At 37.7% G+C, this 18,123-nt stretch overlaps 1 protein-coding gene across 1 annotated transcript in view; it reads left to right on the top strand.

Moving 5' to 3' along the window:
- Window positions 1-18,123, top strand: part of POLR3B (RNA polymerase III subunit B) — a 75,171-nt gene that overhangs the window by 16,864 nt on the left and 40,184 nt on the right. Inside the window, exons 10-16 of the mRNA XM_050324664.1 lie at window positions 2,754-2,876; window positions 4,729-4,845; window positions 5,347-5,481; window positions 10,055-10,216; window positions 13,463-13,663; window positions 14,592-14,754; window positions 16,690-16,834. Of these exons, the coding sequence (XP_050180621.1) occupies window positions 2,754-2,876; window positions 4,729-4,845; window positions 5,347-5,481; window positions 10,055-10,216; window positions 13,463-13,663; window positions 14,592-14,754; window positions 16,690-16,834 (1,046 nt within the window). The remainder of the gene's footprint in view (window positions 1-2,753; window positions 2,877-4,728; window positions 4,846-5,346; window positions 5,482-10,054; window positions 10,217-13,462; window positions 13,664-14,591; window positions 14,755-16,689; window positions 16,835-18,123) is intronic.

Genomic DNA, 18,123 nt, shown 5'->3' with positions numbered 1-18,123 from the left:
AACTCAGGATGATCTGAATATTCTGAGTGCTCGCTTTGACTTGTCTGGTTTATGTCTGTTGGCTGCTGGCCTTCAAGTGTGCTCTTCAGCAGCTCTGCCACCATCTCCCTCCTCATCCTTTAACTGCCACTGGTAACTTTTCTCTTTACAGTGACTCCTTCTCTGCTTCCCTGTAAAATTATCCCTTTGTGACATTGCCTTCCAACCAAAAAGAAACAAGACATCTTGTCTCCTGGTTTGCTTTCATGTTAATTCCCTTTCCCTCAGCTTTGTCCTGGGATCATGAGTGCTTTAAGCTTAGGGCCCATTCCTACATTGCATATTCCTCAGTGTTTCTGTAACACACGCAACAACCAAGGAATATTTTCTTGCTGACCTAATGAGGTTACAGGCTAATTCTGAAGTACCTTTTTTGTTTTGGTTTGGTTTTTCAGTTGTGGTTTTGTTGGGTTTTTTTTAGAAGTGTAACATCGGGGCCAAATTTACTGAAAAACTAAGTGTTAAAATTACAAATCTGTCTGATAGCAGGATGGGCCTGTTGCTTGCCCTGTTAGTGTTGCATGTAGGTGGATTTTTGTATGCAACTGTGCTTAGGATGGTTGAGACTATAGAGGAGAATAAATAGGTTTACTTTTAAATGTTGTATCAGCACATCTTCTTCAATCATTTGCCTGAGTTTTTAGTCATTACTCATAAATTAATTTCTCCCCATTTGCACATATCTAACAATACAACATATATTATTTGGTGGCAGGTCCTAGCCTTTCCCACTCAGAAATTCAGAATTCTCTAGTGAATTTTCTGCTACAAACTTCAGCTAGAAAATCTATGCTGATGTAATAAAACATCCTATTCTCATCCTTTTGTTGTGAGACTTCTGATCAGAGAATTCATCAACTTGGAAAACAATCATCAATCCTCTTTAATTTACTGTGGCTTTCTGTTTTTTAGTGGACAAAAGAGCATAGTAAAAATGAAGATTTACTTTTTTTCCACTTGTTTTTTTCACTTCTTTTATGACACGATCTGGTTGCCATCCCGTAATTAGCCTGATGGACAGAAATAGGGTGATATTAGCTTGCATTTGATGTGGTTTAGATAATGGCACAAGAATTTTGTTCTTCTGTAGGCTAAGTGCAATAATTTTATGAATCCAGTTGTCATTCCCAAACTAGTTTGCTGGTCAGCTGTTAAGTCCTAGACACATGGAAAAACTACTGTTGTGAAGCTTTCATGCTTTTGTAGACTTTCTTACGAGTCTGGCTCTTGGGTAATGAGGGATTTTGTTAACTTCTCTGCTGAGGTTTTTTAACTACTGTGTGACCTTTTTTAAAAGGGTGAGGAAGTGTAATAATTGAAAAACAGAAGTCTCAACTGCAGTAATATCACATGGGCAAATTCTGGTTCTGAAAAGAGCCTTGAGATCAGAGGGGTGACTACTCAGTGGGAACAAACTGTGATGAAACACTCTTACCCGGTGAAGTAATGGTGTCTTGATCTGGCACTCGAGTCTGTCTGAGATGGTGGAATTGTGATCTGTGCTTTGCACTAAAAGAGGAGTGTCCTCACCCTGTTATGGATGTGTGGTACTTTTTCACTCCTTTTAATTTCTAATAAATCACAAGGTGAAAAGACAGAGTTTGCATTTAAAGGAACTTCAACCAATCACTTCTTTGTTGAAGAAGGAAAAAATGAAAGAAAAAAGAAAAAAAAAAGGAATCTGGATACTTCACAATTAGAGCAACAGTTTTGCAAGGGAATAGCATTAGCTAGGTGTTAAGCAAAGTGACACTCAAAAAGAAGGGAAGGTATTTCTGCATTTTTGAGGCAAATGTGACTTTTTGGGACACTGCCAGTTTTTAATGAGAACCAGAATACTGGGATCTACATAGGCCATTATTTACAATGGTCTTTGTGGCAGGCAGTTTGGAGAATAATGTGAATGCAAACGTAACTTCCTCACAAAGTTCTGAGAAACATATTATAACTCAGCCAGAAGAGGTTTAGTGAGATTATTCCATTTCTTGGTATGGCAGAGCTCCAGGCAAATGTGTGAAGGGGGGAGCTTTAGCACCATCTGGAATCCACAAAAGCCTTCACTGCTGGCTGCCACCTTGAAACACTTACTGATAGAGAGATTTTTCTAAACCTGTTAAGAGCTTTCTTAGTTTATTAAGCTTTTTTCCGCGGTATAAAGTCTAACAAGGTGTCCAAGGATCAGTGAAATAACAGAATGTCTTTCAAGTGGAATTGTGAAGTGAAGTCATCTTCTAAATGCAGAGAGCTGCGAAGGAGGTAAATTGTAAACGTTACTCAAATATGATGTGCTGCATCACAGTCAACTGAGTTTGCAAAATTGCTTGTGGTAACAGACTGTGTGTACTCTTTTAACAAATTTCATCTTCCTTTCTTTGTTGTAGGTTCTGACTTGGTTTTCATTGTTACACACATTGGGTTGTTATTACCTACTTTGTTTTTTTCCTTAAAAAAACCCCATAGAATTTAATGCTATCAGTGAAGGAAGAAAATGGCTCCCTAAAAAGTGTGTGTGTTCCTGCTGCTTATCAAGATTTCCATTTAACTTTCTTCCATAGCTAGAATATGTGCTGCCAGTGCCAGATGGCACAGTTTCTTAGAGAAGAGCTAGCTCTTGCTTAGTAGTAATGCAGACAAACAATACCAAATTAGCATAAGCAAATGTCAGTGAGTTAACATAAAGCCTGTGTTATTTCTGTCTTTTCTTCTTTTCCTAGGCCATGGGTGTTGAGAGTGACCAGGAGATTGTACAAATGATTGGCACAGAGGAACACGTGATGGCTGCATTTGCTCCTAGCCTGGAAGAATGCCAGAAAGCTCAGATCTTTACACAGATGCAGGTGTGTCTTTTCACATGGTCAGAGGCCATAAAAATGCAAAGACAGTGGGTATTGACCACTTTGCTGTGTCAGCAATGGACATACACTTTTGTTTTAAGGTTTGTTTTGGGGGGTTATTTTAAGCTGTGGCTTTTTAAGGGGTCAGGACTCGTCAAATGTGAGACTTTGCTTTCAATACCTAACTGGGGAAAAATCAAAAGTCAAAGTAAAAAAAAAGTGAGAGTCAAAAAACGCTTTGTTTTCAGAAGCCTGGTGTTGTTTTAATGGCATGAGCCTATATATGACAAGTAGCAATGTTCATAAAATTAGGAGGGTTTTTTGAGGACTATGCTAATTTTTAAAAAGGAATTGCACACCTCATTTCTCAGAAGCCCTATTAATGTGGATATGACCATTTCATTATGAGCAAATGTTCTCCTCCAATTCTAATCTCTTGTATGAAGCCACCCTCTGTCCTGCTAAAGACTTACCAGAATTCTCTTAGTTGGTGTACTTTTTTAAGTAGCCAGAACGTGGGCTGTTTTTCTGGGAGCATTTCCATCATGCACATATTAACCTGCTGGAAGAAGCTTTTGAAGATTAATCTTACTTCTGCTCTTCCGTTGTAAACTTTGTCAGATCTTTCCCTGTGTGACGCTGAGTATTGTAAAATAAATATCTTTCTGGTTTTCGTGTTCTGGGGCTTTTGAGGGTTAGAGGTAGCTTAAAGAGCTCCTAATTCAGAGTCAGAGGAGTAAAATGGTGATGCTGGAGGAACATAGAGCAATGTGAAGCATCCAGGAGGGTAGAAAAACAGAAATACAGAAGTTACTCCATGCCAGAAATGTCAGATGAAATTAAGAGAGTTAGCTATTTGCTGAGGAAGGTAAGAGATGGAAAGGATAGTCTGTCATTTACTGGAGAGGGTAATTCTTTTGCACAGTTTCATGGCTTCATTTCCAGGCAGGAACTTCCTGTGTGGACTTGGATAGTTTCTTGACTCTGACTATGAATTCTGCAGATTGATTGACAACTGGTAAGAGAGTAAGAATCCATTAATCATTGCAAGGTACTCCAGGAGACAGTCGGGGATGCCACACAGTAGCTTTTGTGGATATTAAACAGTGAGTGCCACCTCATGGTTTAATATCTGAATGAAACTTAGCAAGTAATAATAATAATGGCCAGTCTTCGCGAGCGAAGATCCGGGGAAGGTCTTTCCACCTTCCAGCCTGCGCATTGGATTTTTTAGGTGAGACACAGTGTGCGCGGAACTGAGCCCACCCTTTAATCCTAAGGTTCATCTGCCGGGGCCAAGCGAGCTTGGACGGTGGCAGCGAGGTCCTTAGGACGTAGGTGGGTTGCCTTTAAGGGCTGACGAGCCCCACCTGCCCGGGAGTGGCCCTGACCGGGAATCGAACCCGGGTCTCCGCGGTGACAGCGCGGCGCCTTTCCATTAGACCACCAGGGGCTCCAACTTAGCAAGTACACAAAAGAAAAGGAGATTAAAATTCTAATAAATTAACTGGATATCTTTTGAATTTATAGAATTCTCTTTTCTGTATCTCTGCAATAGTCTGTCTTTTAATATTGTAGTATTTATGCATTTTCACCACTTTCCATTCCAAATGTAGCAACCTATGATAAGCAACAAGTTGTTAATTTAATTATAGTAAACTGTGTAAATTTTCAAGAGGTTTTTTTTATTAGCATCACTTACATCCTTGTTGTTTTGCAGGTTGCTTGGAGTTTATATCATCTGTGGCTAGTGGGATTGCACATGTTGAAGAATACATACAGATCTTCCATATGCATATATTTATATAGGTTACAATTCTGTTATTGACTCAGGGGTAATTCTGTTTCTTGACAGGCATTGAAGTACATTGGAAACAAAGTAAGAAGGCAAAGGATGTGGGGAGGCCCAAAGAAAACAAAGATGGAAGAAGCTCGAGAGCTGCTGGCTTCAACTATTCTGACCCATGTTCTTGTATGTAATGGTCTGGGTTTTTTCTAAACTGGGGTAGGGTTGTGTCATTATTTATGCTGTGAGCTTTGTTGGCAGAGAAAAATGTCTTCGATGTCTTTGTAGCTGAGATAAAGTAAATCAAAATAAAGGGGAAGACTTGGATTGACTCAAAAGAAATCTTTATGAAATGCTGTACCATTGAACTACTTATCATACTGTGCATTTTTTTTGGGTGCTGCCAGGCAGTATCAGCTGCTAGTTCAGGACCTTCGTGTCATGATCTATACCTTTATTCTGATTTATTTTCATTTTCTATCTGTTTCAAAGTCACTAATAACAGGGTTTTTTGCATTTTTTAAGAAAGTAAAGCTTACAAATCCCGTTTGTAACTCCTCAGTCAGCACAGATTACCAGTGATTTAAATGCATGTGTTTGTCTGAATAAGAACTAAGGAACTGATCCTGAAACATTTGTATGTTTTTGTTTTGTTTAGGATTTTTTTGGTTTTTTGTTGGTTTACAGGTGAAAGAATTCAATTTTCGTGCCAAGTGCATATACACAGCAGTGATGGTACGCAGAGTAATTTTGGCTCAAGGAGAAAATAAAGTAGATGACAGAGACTACTATGGAAATAAACGTTTGGAGTTGGCAGGGCAGGTGAGTTTTTACCTCAGAGCGAAGTGTTGTTTTGGGGTTTTGTTATTATCTGCTTTTAAGAAATGCAGAATAGGGAGCATTTGTGTCCTCTCAGTTGAAGTGTTTTTCCTCTCATTTTATTTTTGTACTGCCTCTTTATACCAGCTAAAGGGACAGAGCAGTGCAAATATGGCATCAGTTCTAACTCTGTTGTGACACTGTTAGTGCCAAGAAGACAGCATTAAGATCTGTCTTCCAGTATTCCCCTCTAAGCAGCTGGGTAAGGGAATAAACTGGGAACAAGGAGGTGCCTGCATGTCAGGTCCAGGCTGTCCCATTGTGGAGAACCCAGCTTGTGTAGCAGCTCACAGAATGGCCACTCAAGCCTCCTGTAATTTGGAGCCCATACGATTGCTTATTTGTTGTCAGCTGCTCTTCTGGTCTTTAGAGTAGCATGAATTAACAGAGTAAGTGGTTCGAGGTTAACTGGTGCAACTAATGAAAGTGGATTGCGTGGACTTCTCTGCTTGCAGAATTTTGGCACTGGAAGTGGAAGCAGTAACAAATGGCTGTGAAGGAGGGAGTGGTTTGAGGTCTCTGGCTGGCACCGTTCTTCTGCAGAGAAGGGTGGCAGTTCACAGCCATTGGCCAAACTGCATTCCCCTAATGCAGTTGCTTATCAGATGAAGGAACTGCTTAGTTACCAGGGCATGGATTTTTCCTTGCCATGTGTGGTTATTTGGTTAAAGAGTTTGTATTAGGATTGGACTTACTTGCTGGGCTTGGTGTTAATGTAAGTTGGAGGTTTAGTAGTGGGTGTCATCCCTAGGTATTGATCATGATCAGAAATTCAGACAATAAACTTAATGCACCGGATTGCAGAAATTCTGCATCTCTGCTGCCCACATCATTTGTATTGAAGCACATGTAACAATATCTGTTCCTTTTTGTTCATACCCAGTGGAAATTCTCATTTTATTGTACTTTTTAAGATGTGTGCTTGCACATTGTCTCACATTCTTCCTTCCCACCCTGTCCTGTCCTCCATGCACACATGTGAACACACACACGCAAAGCGTGCAGTCATTTTCGAATAAAAAACATGTGCTTTTCTTCCTAGTTTTCTGAAGAAACTAAGATGACACTCTTGATAGCATTGAAAGCAAAAATATAAGGGAGAATAAACTTCCTAACCTGTTAGGAAAAGAAATTCACTCTTCAAATTAGTATGTTTACAGTAAATCAAATTTTTAATCTTCTGCTAAGGCAGAATATATTTCTAAAGTGTAAGGGGTATTAAGTGGACATTAGGGCAATATTCTAATGGGATAAATATTTTAAGCAGTAATGAATTTATTTGGTTTCAGGTGTAATGTTGTTACTGTAGTTCAGTATGACTGTAATCAATAAAATTAATTGTTGTCATTGTATTGTTCTTAACTGGACTGAAGGAATCTCTGCCTCTAAAAATCTTAGGAAAAAAGTAGAACAGGTAAAAAAGTTTTCTACAAGCTGTAAGAAGAAAACTTCTGCTCACACAGATGTTAACCAAAATAGTTTTAAATTAACGGGGAAAAGGTTTTAAATGTAGAGGGTCATCATAACAAAGCCAATATGTATCTTTTCTACATGGAGGAGAACTATTCAGTTTGTAACTATTCAGAATTATTCAGATTGTAACACTTGACTAAGAGTAGTTTTTTCTCTCTTGTAGTATTTTAAATACTCATTTCAAGCTGAAAACTTGAATTCCTCTCTGCCATGTTATCAGTAAAATATTAATTTGATTGGATTACAGACTAAAAAGTGTGGACATTTTTTTCCAGTTTCTGAATGGTTTTGTTTAGCTAAAGTTTCTGTGGATAAAATGGTTGGTGGTGGTTTGTTTGGTTTTTTTTTTTTTTAATGCCAGCGTGTTCCTGGAATAAAAATCCTGTTGATTTACAATTTGAATAAAGAAAAAAAAAAAAAGGCAAGTATTCCCACGAGAGAATAAAAACATAGCGGTCTAAACAATGTAAAGACATAAAAGGCATTGTGTTTATAAAAATGTGTGAAAACAATAGCTGCTAATTTCACACCCCATGGGACAAGAGAGTACGAAATGTGCTTTAGCTTTAGATAACAGAGTTGTATCCACTCGCCAAGCTGGTTTACAGAGCTTTCTCTTAGTCTTTCTGCCACTAGAGGCTCGGTAGGCCAGGTGCCAGCTGAGGTGTTAGCAAAACCTACCGATTTCAGGCTTAATCTTTTCACCTACCTTTTCTCTTTCCTTAATGTGTTCATTATTTGCTAAGCATTACTCTGTTCTTTGTCCTCGTTGTTTTTTTTTTTTGTTTTGTTTCTAATGCAGCTTGCTTTGTATGGGTGAGATATGGAACAGCACCAAAATCCGGCACCCTGGAAAGCAAGGGATTTCTACCCTGTGACAAAAGAATACCGCCTTGACTTCAGAGATTGCCTAATCCCAGCTGTTCTGATAATATAATTAAGGCTGCCTAATGTCTTTAATTTTGCAACCAGTTTGTGTGAAAGGGAGAATTTGGCACTCTAAAGGCTTAAACGCTAAATAGCAATCTCAAGGCGCCTAATTAGAATTCTCTGACATTAAGCTAATTGCTGAAACTGTATTTCAGCAGCTTAACTTCTTTATTAATTTTTCTTAGGATTTTCAATGAAAATCAATTGATGAGCTGTCAGTATTTTTTTTCCTTAAATATAATTTGCTCTTTCGTGCTCCTTTCTGAAGCAGGCTGAAAGGCCCTGGACTAACTATGAAATCCATTGAATATTATCAGTGGCATTCCATCCTTTTCCTTTAATCTCTTGCTCTTGACCTAGATAATGTGGTTATTGTGAGATTCTTCTTTGCCAGATAGTCAGAGCTTTTACAGAGCAAGAGTGTGTGAGTGAAATTAGCAAAGTACGACACTTTTCAGACTAGCAAATAGCAAGAAGTTGGTGTACTTGGGATGTAATTCACTTTATTTAGTTCAGGGAACAGGAAGGATAGTGTGGCTTTGCAATCCCGATAGCATATGGAATTATGAGATTTTTGCAATTCTGTGATCAAGGAATCAAATATGTAGACATTTTCTGAGTGACTTTTAAGTGTTCCATTAAATGTGTTGTTAAATGTTTAGTTGAGATCAAATGGATACCGTGGTTGATTTCAAAAGAGTCCAGTTCTTATTTAACAAGACTAACAGACATCTTAAAACTGTGCATGTTTCTTCCTTTTACTTTTTCCCTACTTTTTAAATTCTTCCCTCATAATCTAGGTTTTGGAGACTCCAGTGGGTTCTCCTTCCTAATACAATGCTTCATAAAAGATGCTTTTGTTTCTCATGGAAATCTTATTTAAATTACCTGTGATATTGCAGGTGAGATGCAGGTGACTGGATTTCTTTTGACAATGGTGACAGTATAACTTTGTAACTATTAAGGGTATTATAAACATCAGAAGGGAAAGAAGGTCTACCACAACTTCTTCTCATGCAAACATCAGCACTAAAACCCCCATTTTTCAGGTAAAAAGTCTCTGTTCAGAGTAGCAATAGAATTCCATTTTTGTCAAGGGTTAGCATACAGTTTGTGTTGCCACTGGTTTTACAGTTTAAGTGTTTCTTATGTCTTACAAAGTAGACTGTCAAAGATAATCAAATCTAGCTCTCTGGGAAGGCCAGTGGGAGCTTTTTGTTGCAAATCAGGGGCCTGTCTTGAGCTTCCAGTTATTATTTGGTATATTTACATTCTTAAATGTATTTGTGATGCCAGTGAGGTAGCTTATAATTTAAGTTAGATGCTTTACAGTGTCATTTGCCAAATTTTTTGGCCCAGCTGGGGAATGTAGATAGAGGAAGGCAAATGAAAGCTAGTGGACAATCCCAGTAATAGAGGAAGGAATGAGTGGTTTGCTTACTTGTCTCCAGAAGGTGAGGACGGTGGTGACTGTGTCTGATGGAGACAGTTGGAATTCAATTTAATTCTACACATAGAGAAATTAAATGGTACAATTGTTTCCAGAATATCTTAGCTTGTGATGGATGAATACATAAATTTTTCAGCCCTACAATGTATTTGTACACTGGGAACTACCATTTCTGGCATGGGTAGCTACTGCATTTTTAGTTCTTCTGACACATGGAGATGCTACAGAGTTGAGTCCCAGGACAGGACTGCCAGGCTTTAGAATTTACCCTGCTTGCTTGCAAACCTAAGCATTTTGAACACTTTAAATGTATTATATAATGGAGATTTAAGTGTTTTGGAAAGCTATTATTGTCTACAAGGAAAGGCTGAGCAAACTGAAGATGCAGAGCAAATTGGAGAGCGAAAAAAGTCAGATAGCTAACTTCGGTAGCCTGTTCTTTTTATGGCTATTTTAACAACTAGAAGTTATTAATATACATATACAGGAAATAATTGGTTTAAAAAGCAGCACTTTTGAATGATTCTGTTGCTGGGTTGTTTTATTTTAACTGACAAGAAGGATAAAGGTAGAAGTATTAAAGGTGTTTCCCCTTCCTTTCCCCCTTTCCTGAAATTGAAGAAGTACAATTTTTCCCTTAATCCAGCTGTTTTGCATTTCCAGCTTCTTTCTCTTCTATTTGAAGATTTGTTCAAAAAATTTAACTCTGAACTGAAGAAGATTGCTGACCAGGTAATCCCCAAGCAACGTGCAGCTCAGTTTGACGTCGTGAAGCATATGCGTCAAGACCAGATCACCAACGGCATGGTCAATGCCATCTCCACAGTAAGTCTTTTTGTTCTCATTTTAGTATGTAAAGTTTTTTCACCCTACTAAATTATGGAAATGTGTAAGTTCTTTTCTGATGAATTTAATGGTTTTTGTTTGAAAAGGGCATCTATTTAACTTTCTTTATAGATTAAAGTTACAAAATTCTGTCATGGGCAGGGCTTTCGGAATTCACTGAAGGATTAATAATCATCAAACCACTGTTACTGCAAAGTGATGGTTTTACGTTTGTGAAGGAAGGGTAGAAACAAGCAAATTTAGAATAGTGATCGTTGTATTTATCCAACTTGCTGTCTTCTAGGTTCTACTTGACTGTGGTGTTGGGGTTTTTTTATTATCTGGATTTAGCTAGGGTCAGGTTACATCATTTGTCCACAAGATGGTTGGAGAACAGCATGAAAATAAACAGAACCAACCAACCAAAAGCAAATAAACAAAAAAAATCGAAACAGCACCAAAACCCAAAACAAACCCCCCAAAAAAACGCCACACCAAACCAAAAATCACAACCCTAATTTTGAGCTCTTTAAGGGCAGTGCCTTTTTCTTTTAAAGTTGCTAGTATGAACAAATTTTCAGCACACAAGTTAGTACTTCTCTGCTAATGATACTGAACTATTTAACAGGGAAATCTGCTGCACGCCATAGTATTGAAAAAAACCTCTGATAATTAGCCTTTAAATATTTGTCTTAGCTGGGTTTTAGCCTGTGTCTGCCTTCTGCTGGAATGGATATTTTCATTCATGCCAGTGGACAAGAACAGTAATAGATACTAACTTCGTATTTTACCTCAGACATCTGCTAGAGCAATTTGTGAGATAGGTCTCAGGAACAATCTACTAGCTTGTAAATGACTTTGAAATCCATGATTTTTTAAAATAAATTAATTAGACTTAAGTATTTTAAGAGCTGGTAAAAATTGTGGAACTTAATTTTTAATCTTTGGGGTTCTTGAGAGGGCTTTTCTGCCTAGTGTGAAACTAAAATTTTTCTCTTTTGGTTCTTGTGAACAAAATAACAAAATTGCATCCAAAGCCACCAGCAGTCTGTAACTTACAAATCCCAGTGTTAAAGCTTATCACCGTTTAATTTTATGAGTGCCCCAAATGTAGTTAAATCTCTACAGTGCACGTAACCAAAACAATTGACAGACACTAAATGCTAGTGCTTTCTTCTAGCTGGTGCCAGTTTTTCCATTTGGACTGACAGAGATAAATCTGCAAATATTCAGTACATATTCAGTAAAGTCTTCCTTCTTCCACTGTCTTTGGACTTTTTTTTACTGCCACATAAGCAGTTAAACACCATCTGCTCTTAAGCATTGAGAAATAATTTATCAGGAACAATGCCCAGTGCATACTATTCAAGAGATTAAGCAAATACCATAAAAATCATTCTTGGAAATGACAATCTCCAATCTCACCAGAATGCTTCAATGATATCCTCCAAGAGCATGAAATAACTCGGCAGATTCATAATTACACCAGTAACATGCAAAAGAATTCATAGCCCTGCTGCATCAACTACAGTGGTGTTCAGTGATATTTCCTACAGGTTGTCTTCTTGCCCTGGAAAATACCAGAAGAGAGGGTAGGTCAGGCAATAACGCCACAGACCTGATAGAAATTTCAGCATCTGAAGAATCATCTGATGCTACTGAGGGAGCAATTCCCATTCACAGGAGTTCTTGATAGAGTGTTCTCAGCTGAGGGTGGTCTCACAACTGCCCTGCGCCCATTTTGGTTTGGGTTTTTTTGACAACTTTTGAAGGATTCAGCACAAAGAATTTTTTGTAATGTTTCTCAGGCAGCATTTTTACATCCTTTTTCCTCCAGTCTTTTTGATTTCAGATTCTTCTGGGCAGCAAAGAAGAAACCACAAGCTAATTGAGACTACAGATGCAGTAATTTCTAGTGTGAGGCAAAACTGCTCATTTATTGTGGTCTTCCACTTACATTGTCATAACTCCTAGTCTTTAAAGAATGAAATGGTCATGATGGTCATCATCTCAGAATGCTGAGATGAACAGGTTTCTTTTGACTGCCTGACCATGGGGCATTTTGTCTTCCCACTTTCTCTTACAGATTTGAGACTATTTGATAGTCTCTTCAGTGGAAGAAAATAGCAAAATCAGTTGTGTGGGTGGTGGTTCCTTGCTGTTCATCACTAAATGGGATTGTGCTGTTTATATGTAAATAAAAAGCCGAGCAAATCACCCTCTAAAAGATTTTTGATGTAGTACAGCAAGCAAGCTACAAATTATTTGTTAGTTAGCTGAGTGTATCAAAAAGGCTATAGGAACTAGCCAAAGGCAATCCTTGGGGAAATGTTATCTTTGAACTGACCAGTAACGTGGTGCCTGGGGTAAATAGTAGTATTTCAGACAGAAACTTTCTGTACCCAGTGACTCAGGTGGTGAGAACTGTATCTGGAGTAGATGTCATGAAGGCAAAAATTGTAGTGCCAAATTTCAAGATTACAGTAGAGACTATTAAATCTACTTAGCATTGAAACATATTTGTGTCCTAGAACATTGTCTGAACTCCTCTGTTTTCCTAATGAAAACCACAAGTGATAGTACTTGTGACAGTCCTGGAACGTGAAAACTCTGATATGTGCATGGATCTTGCATTTCATGCTTTTTGTAATCCTACCAGAGAAGTTGGGTACATCTACTCCACACGCACCACACACACACACACACACGCTCTTCTGTGAGAAGACACATCAGTGAGTCTTTCCCCTCTGGATTCTAAAAACAAAAGGCTTCAAGAAAGTACAGAGGGCTTTGATGTCAGCATAAATCACAAAAAAGGCAAAAGTGAAAGCTGGTGGGATCGATTGTAAAAGTGTTACTTCACTCAAAAGACCTTTTTTTACAAAGAAACCCCCAACAAACTATAAAAAGAGAACAGAAAATAATTCAATTTAGCTAAATTTGAGTATGGATTTATCTGTGAGGGACAGATGAAGAAGAATCTTTGTGTGATTGAATCTATAATAGCGAAAGTATCCTGTCATCTGAAAGAGCAGTTCTTTGGTTTCAACTCTTTTTTAATACTTAGTACAGATTCGCTGTAACTAGGAGTTTATATGCAGATAGGTAATTAGAAAGTTGTTTTATATAAATGGGCAACATTTGCTTTGCAAAGCTTCTCAGATATCATTCTGTCTAGATACCGTAAAAAGTCGAGACAGGGATAAACTGGAATAATTTTTTTGGAACATGAATTTTATTCTACAGGGTAATTGGTCTCTAAAGAGATTCAAAATGGACCGCCAAGGTGTGACGCAAGTATTGTCCCGCTTGTCTTATATATCTGCTCTGGGAATGATGACTAGAATCTCTTCTCAGTTTGAAAAGACAAGGAAAGTGAGTGGTCCTCGATCACTACAACCATCTCAGTGGGGGATGCTCTGCCCTTCTGACACTCCTGAAGGAGAGGTGAGGAACTGCTGTTTTGCTTCTTGTGTTTCTTATCCTGAGGAATGGAGACACCTGTTTATTTTGAAGCAGGTGATCCTCCATCAGAGGAAGAATTCTGAAGAGGAAATTTCTGGAGAGGTAGATTATCCTCAGCCTGAAAATGCAACTTGTCTGTCTTCTGACAACCCTGTTTACATTCTGGTCTTCCTTACTATATCACCTTTTTTCTCCTGAGTGACTTGTCCAAAAACAGTTCTGAAATCATTTGGCTGTATGAGAACAACATGAGGCCCCCCCCAGTTTTGCTGCAGAACTACTTGCTCTCTTTTGATCAGAGCAGAAAGAAGGGAGTCCTAAACTCCTATCACTTTGTTCTGTAATAAAAGTTCTGTTTTGAAGTTGCAGTGTCAACCTGCAATTTTTCTAGAAACCATTATTTGTGTAGCCATTAACTTGAGGAACAAAACCACCTTTGTATATTTTACTTTAATGATATCATCCATTTATTTCAATCAAACAATTGATGCTGACAGTCGTTTTGTTTTCCTTTTTTTCTCTCTCTTTTTTTTTTTTTTTTAATATACTGGGAAGGGGGGAACTGTGAACTTTCTGTGTTAGTATGTACTCAATATGAGCTAGTGTCATTAAGCAGCTGAAATATAATTGCACTGTAAAAGATAATTGGATCTTTTTCATTTAAAAGCATCAATGTTTGTGTCAGAACTTACAGAATATCTGGAAAATTGATAAATAGACTGATTTTGTATTTCCATTATGTTGTTGAGTAGCTGTTGCTATGAAGAGAGAAATACAGGGTTATGCATGTTTGGATAACTTAAGAACTACAGCTTCAATGCCTATATTTTTTATCATTTTTATTATTTTGTAAATGCTAAAACACTGGAATAGAAGGAATAAAATATGTGTGGTGTGTTGTTTTTTTTAGGCTTGTGGTTTGGTTAAAAATCTTGCCCTCATGACTCATATTACTACAGATATGGAAGATGGCCCAATTATTAAATTAGCCAGTAATCTTGGAGTTGAAGATGTCAACTTGCTCTGTGGTGAAGAACTTTCATATCCAAATGTGTTCCTTGTTTTCCTTAACGGTATGTTACTTCTCAGCAATCTTGACTCTGATGTGTTGCTGATGGAGAGTTGGGCTTCGGAAACCCTCCAGACAATTTCTGGAGCACAGTCAATTGCAGATGTTGTTTTCCACGTGTAAATAATGTCCTCTGTAAATATTTCGATAGGGTTGGGCAAAGTAGACAGGCCAGATCATGACACTTAGTTGCATGAAGTTGTGTCTTCAGAACTCTGACTGCAGATGTCTGTAGCTGAGAAACTGAAACTTTTTTCAAATTTCAGCCCTGTTTTTAAGCCTCCTTGCAGAAATATGTACATTGAACTACAGAATTTTTTTTCAGACGTTGACCAAGGGTGGTGCCATTCATAAAGTACTTTTAAGAGAAAGCTACTGCTAAATTTGTAATACATTTACAAATTCAGAGCTTCGTTTACAGAATGTGTTTAGTATTCTGTAATCTTTGTTTTTATTTATATTCATGCACTTTAAAGTGCCTTTAAGAACAGAAGCATCTGTTGTTTGCAAAGTTTAGCAATGCTATTCTCTTTAAGATCACCTTTTAAGGGACATTTTGCTTTGGGAATGATTAGAAAAAATTAGACTTTGGAAAACAGCCCTCTCTTCTCTGTTAAAGGGATGATTTGGCACATGTGCTTTGCGTCTGTACATTTGTGTTTCTTTTACTACTGATATTTTAGTATCAGTAGATATATTAGTGTTTCTAAAACAACAGGTACTGTGATATTAGATTTCAAAGTGTTGACATTTTTAAAACTACAACTGTGATTTAAAAATAGCCTTTTGTCAACAGCATCCACTTCCAGGGACTAGTATGTAATGTCTGTCACCATGAATAAGTTTTCCATTTGCCTTTGAATTAAACAAAAGTTGTTCTTCAATTCTGTCTTTTCCCAATAACATAAAAGCAACACTTGACCAAACTGCATTCCTTTGCTCTGCTTTTCTGTAGCAGTATGTTACAGATAAGATTCAGTGAAACCATATGCACTCTCTGCTGTCTTGTTTTGTGGTCCAAAGGGGAGTGCAGAGCCAAAATATTGGACTCTTCCTTCACAAGGAAGTATGTGGTATGGAACAAGATAGTGTTTTCCCAAATATAGATGAACTAGTACTAAGTGAGGCAAAACAAGTTACTGTTCAATCTACTAGTTTGTGGGTTTAATCCATAAAAAATTTCAGACTTGTGAATGGCTTACTTGATCCTGATTTAAACCTGTGATCGAAGAGGGCAGCAAATCTGTTAAGTACAAATCCTTTAAGCTATAGAAACCTTTGTACTGTCTTATAAACTCCCCAAACTATCATCCCTTGTCTTCTCTTTTGAAGTTTTGTTTCAAATGTGACTACACTTAGTTTATTTTATATATTGAGATTACTTTGGTTAGGTGACTCTGTAACTGAATTTTACTCTCCTATTTGTTCATCATGCATCAGAATACTCAAGTATGAGCCTGCTAAGATAGCTAAGTTGAGCGAAGTACCTGAAGGAGGAATTGTGGTGCTGTTGTGAATGATCACATATATTAAAAATACCAGGACTTTCTAAAATTTCAGACAGGCAACAGGACAGTGCCTTGGTCTGTTCTTGTAGACCTTGGATCTGTCTCAGGTGAAATTGCAGATTTCAGAATTGTTGTTTATTTGTATGCCAACTGGTGAATGGCCACTGGAGCAGAAACAGATTTGAAGAAAGCTGGATGAAGCACATCATTTGGTTTATGAAGCTATTTGGAGATGTGCAGGTAGATGACCTGTGAAATTCTGACAATTTTTTTACTGAGAGGAAAAAAAAGCCCATTCTTACACATGTAAGCAAAGAGAAATTTTACAACAACTCTTATTATTTGCAAGAAGCAGGAAGTACTTCTATGCATGTAAATAGAGTTTTAGATGTGCAAAGGATGCACCAGGTATTTATTCTCTTTCTGAATAGGTAACATCCTTGGTGTCATACGTGATCATCAGAAATTAGTCAACACATTTCGAATAATGCGTCGAGCGGGTTATATCAATGAGTTCGTTTCCATCTCTACCAACCTGTCTGACAGATGTGTCTACATTTCCTCTGATGGGGGAGACTGTGCAGGTAAACATCCTGTCAGTATTATCTCACTACTGAACTTACTGTAAGCACTGTTTCATGCACTGTACAGATACAAGCAAATTCAGTAAGACTTGAGCATCTTTTTTGTCCTTAAATAGCCATCTTTCAAAATGGACAGGTCTGAAAACATACTATATAGTCAAGCAGCTTATAAAACAAAGAAGTCCAAATAAATCCATTTTACCTGTAAACAAAAGTCAAACCAAAATGTTTCTTCTGTCTTCTTTAAAAATAAAAAAGGGGGGGAATTATAATCAACCTGATTGACAACTCCAGTAATGTTCAGTGTCCTTGGAGGAACATTTTGTAACTTCCTGTAAAGTGAGAAACAAGCAGCCACTTACCTGATACTCCATGGGTGTCATATCACATTTTAGACTGAGAAGCTGCTCTTTGTCTTCAGAGAGTGCAGAACTTCCTCAGGCATGTATACCTGTTTGTTGTAATACCAAGAAGGATGTCTCACAATTTTGGATTATTTCATTGCTTACCCTTAAGTAAACAGGGAATTTGATAAGCCTGTAAGGAAGGTCATCACCTTGAGATGCTTGTGGTCTTTATTAGATAGAAAGAGTGCCCAAGTAGCAGTCATGTCATGGAGGAAAGCAAAAGAATTGGCTGGCTAAAATGAGGAGGAGTGGAACATAACAATATTTTGAGGCAGAAGATCAGGTTGATTTATAGTAGCAGATAGAGAGACCCCAGTCAGATTACGGCAGCACTGCGCTAGGTTATTTACAAGTAAAACATCTCCAGGCCCAAGTAATCAGCCTAAAGAACAAGGCATAAAAGATGAACAAAGCAGAGATTGGGAGAGGCAAAATGAGTTAATGAATATATACATATTTTAACATGTGCATATTTTGTGTGTACTTTAACAAAGCAGCAGGTGGCATTCCACCTTATCCATTAATTGAATCTCAGAGTGTGCTGAATACAGTTTGAGGCATGCTAGAGGCTCCAAAATAATAAATGTACAAACCATCAATTTATCATACCAGGTCCAGAGATCCAGAGTAGGGGTGTATTCAATGGCAGAGAAGTCGTTTTCCAGTCAGGGTTCATATCTCCAGTTTTGGAGATGCAGTAAAGCTTCCAATTTGTAAGATAAAGACAAGGGAAATTATGCAGATTTTCAGGAGTTTACCAAGTTTGCTTTGTGGCACCCCTCACCCTACAATTGTTCGGATACCCCTATTAACCATTTAAAAGTACTTATTAGTCTTCTAATTGTTATTTAGACTTTAGAGGGGACTCCACGAG

Source organism: Myiozetetes cayanensis, unplaced genomic scaffold, assembly GCF_022539395.1.
Source record: "Myiozetetes cayanensis isolate MyiCay16 unplaced genomic scaffold, myiCay2020 scf3, whole genome shotgun sequence".
NCBI lineage: Eukaryota > Metazoa > Chordata > Aves > Passeriformes > Tyrannidae > Myiozetetes > Myiozetetes cayanensis.
This window is presented reverse-complemented; position numbering and strand designations above follow the sequence as displayed.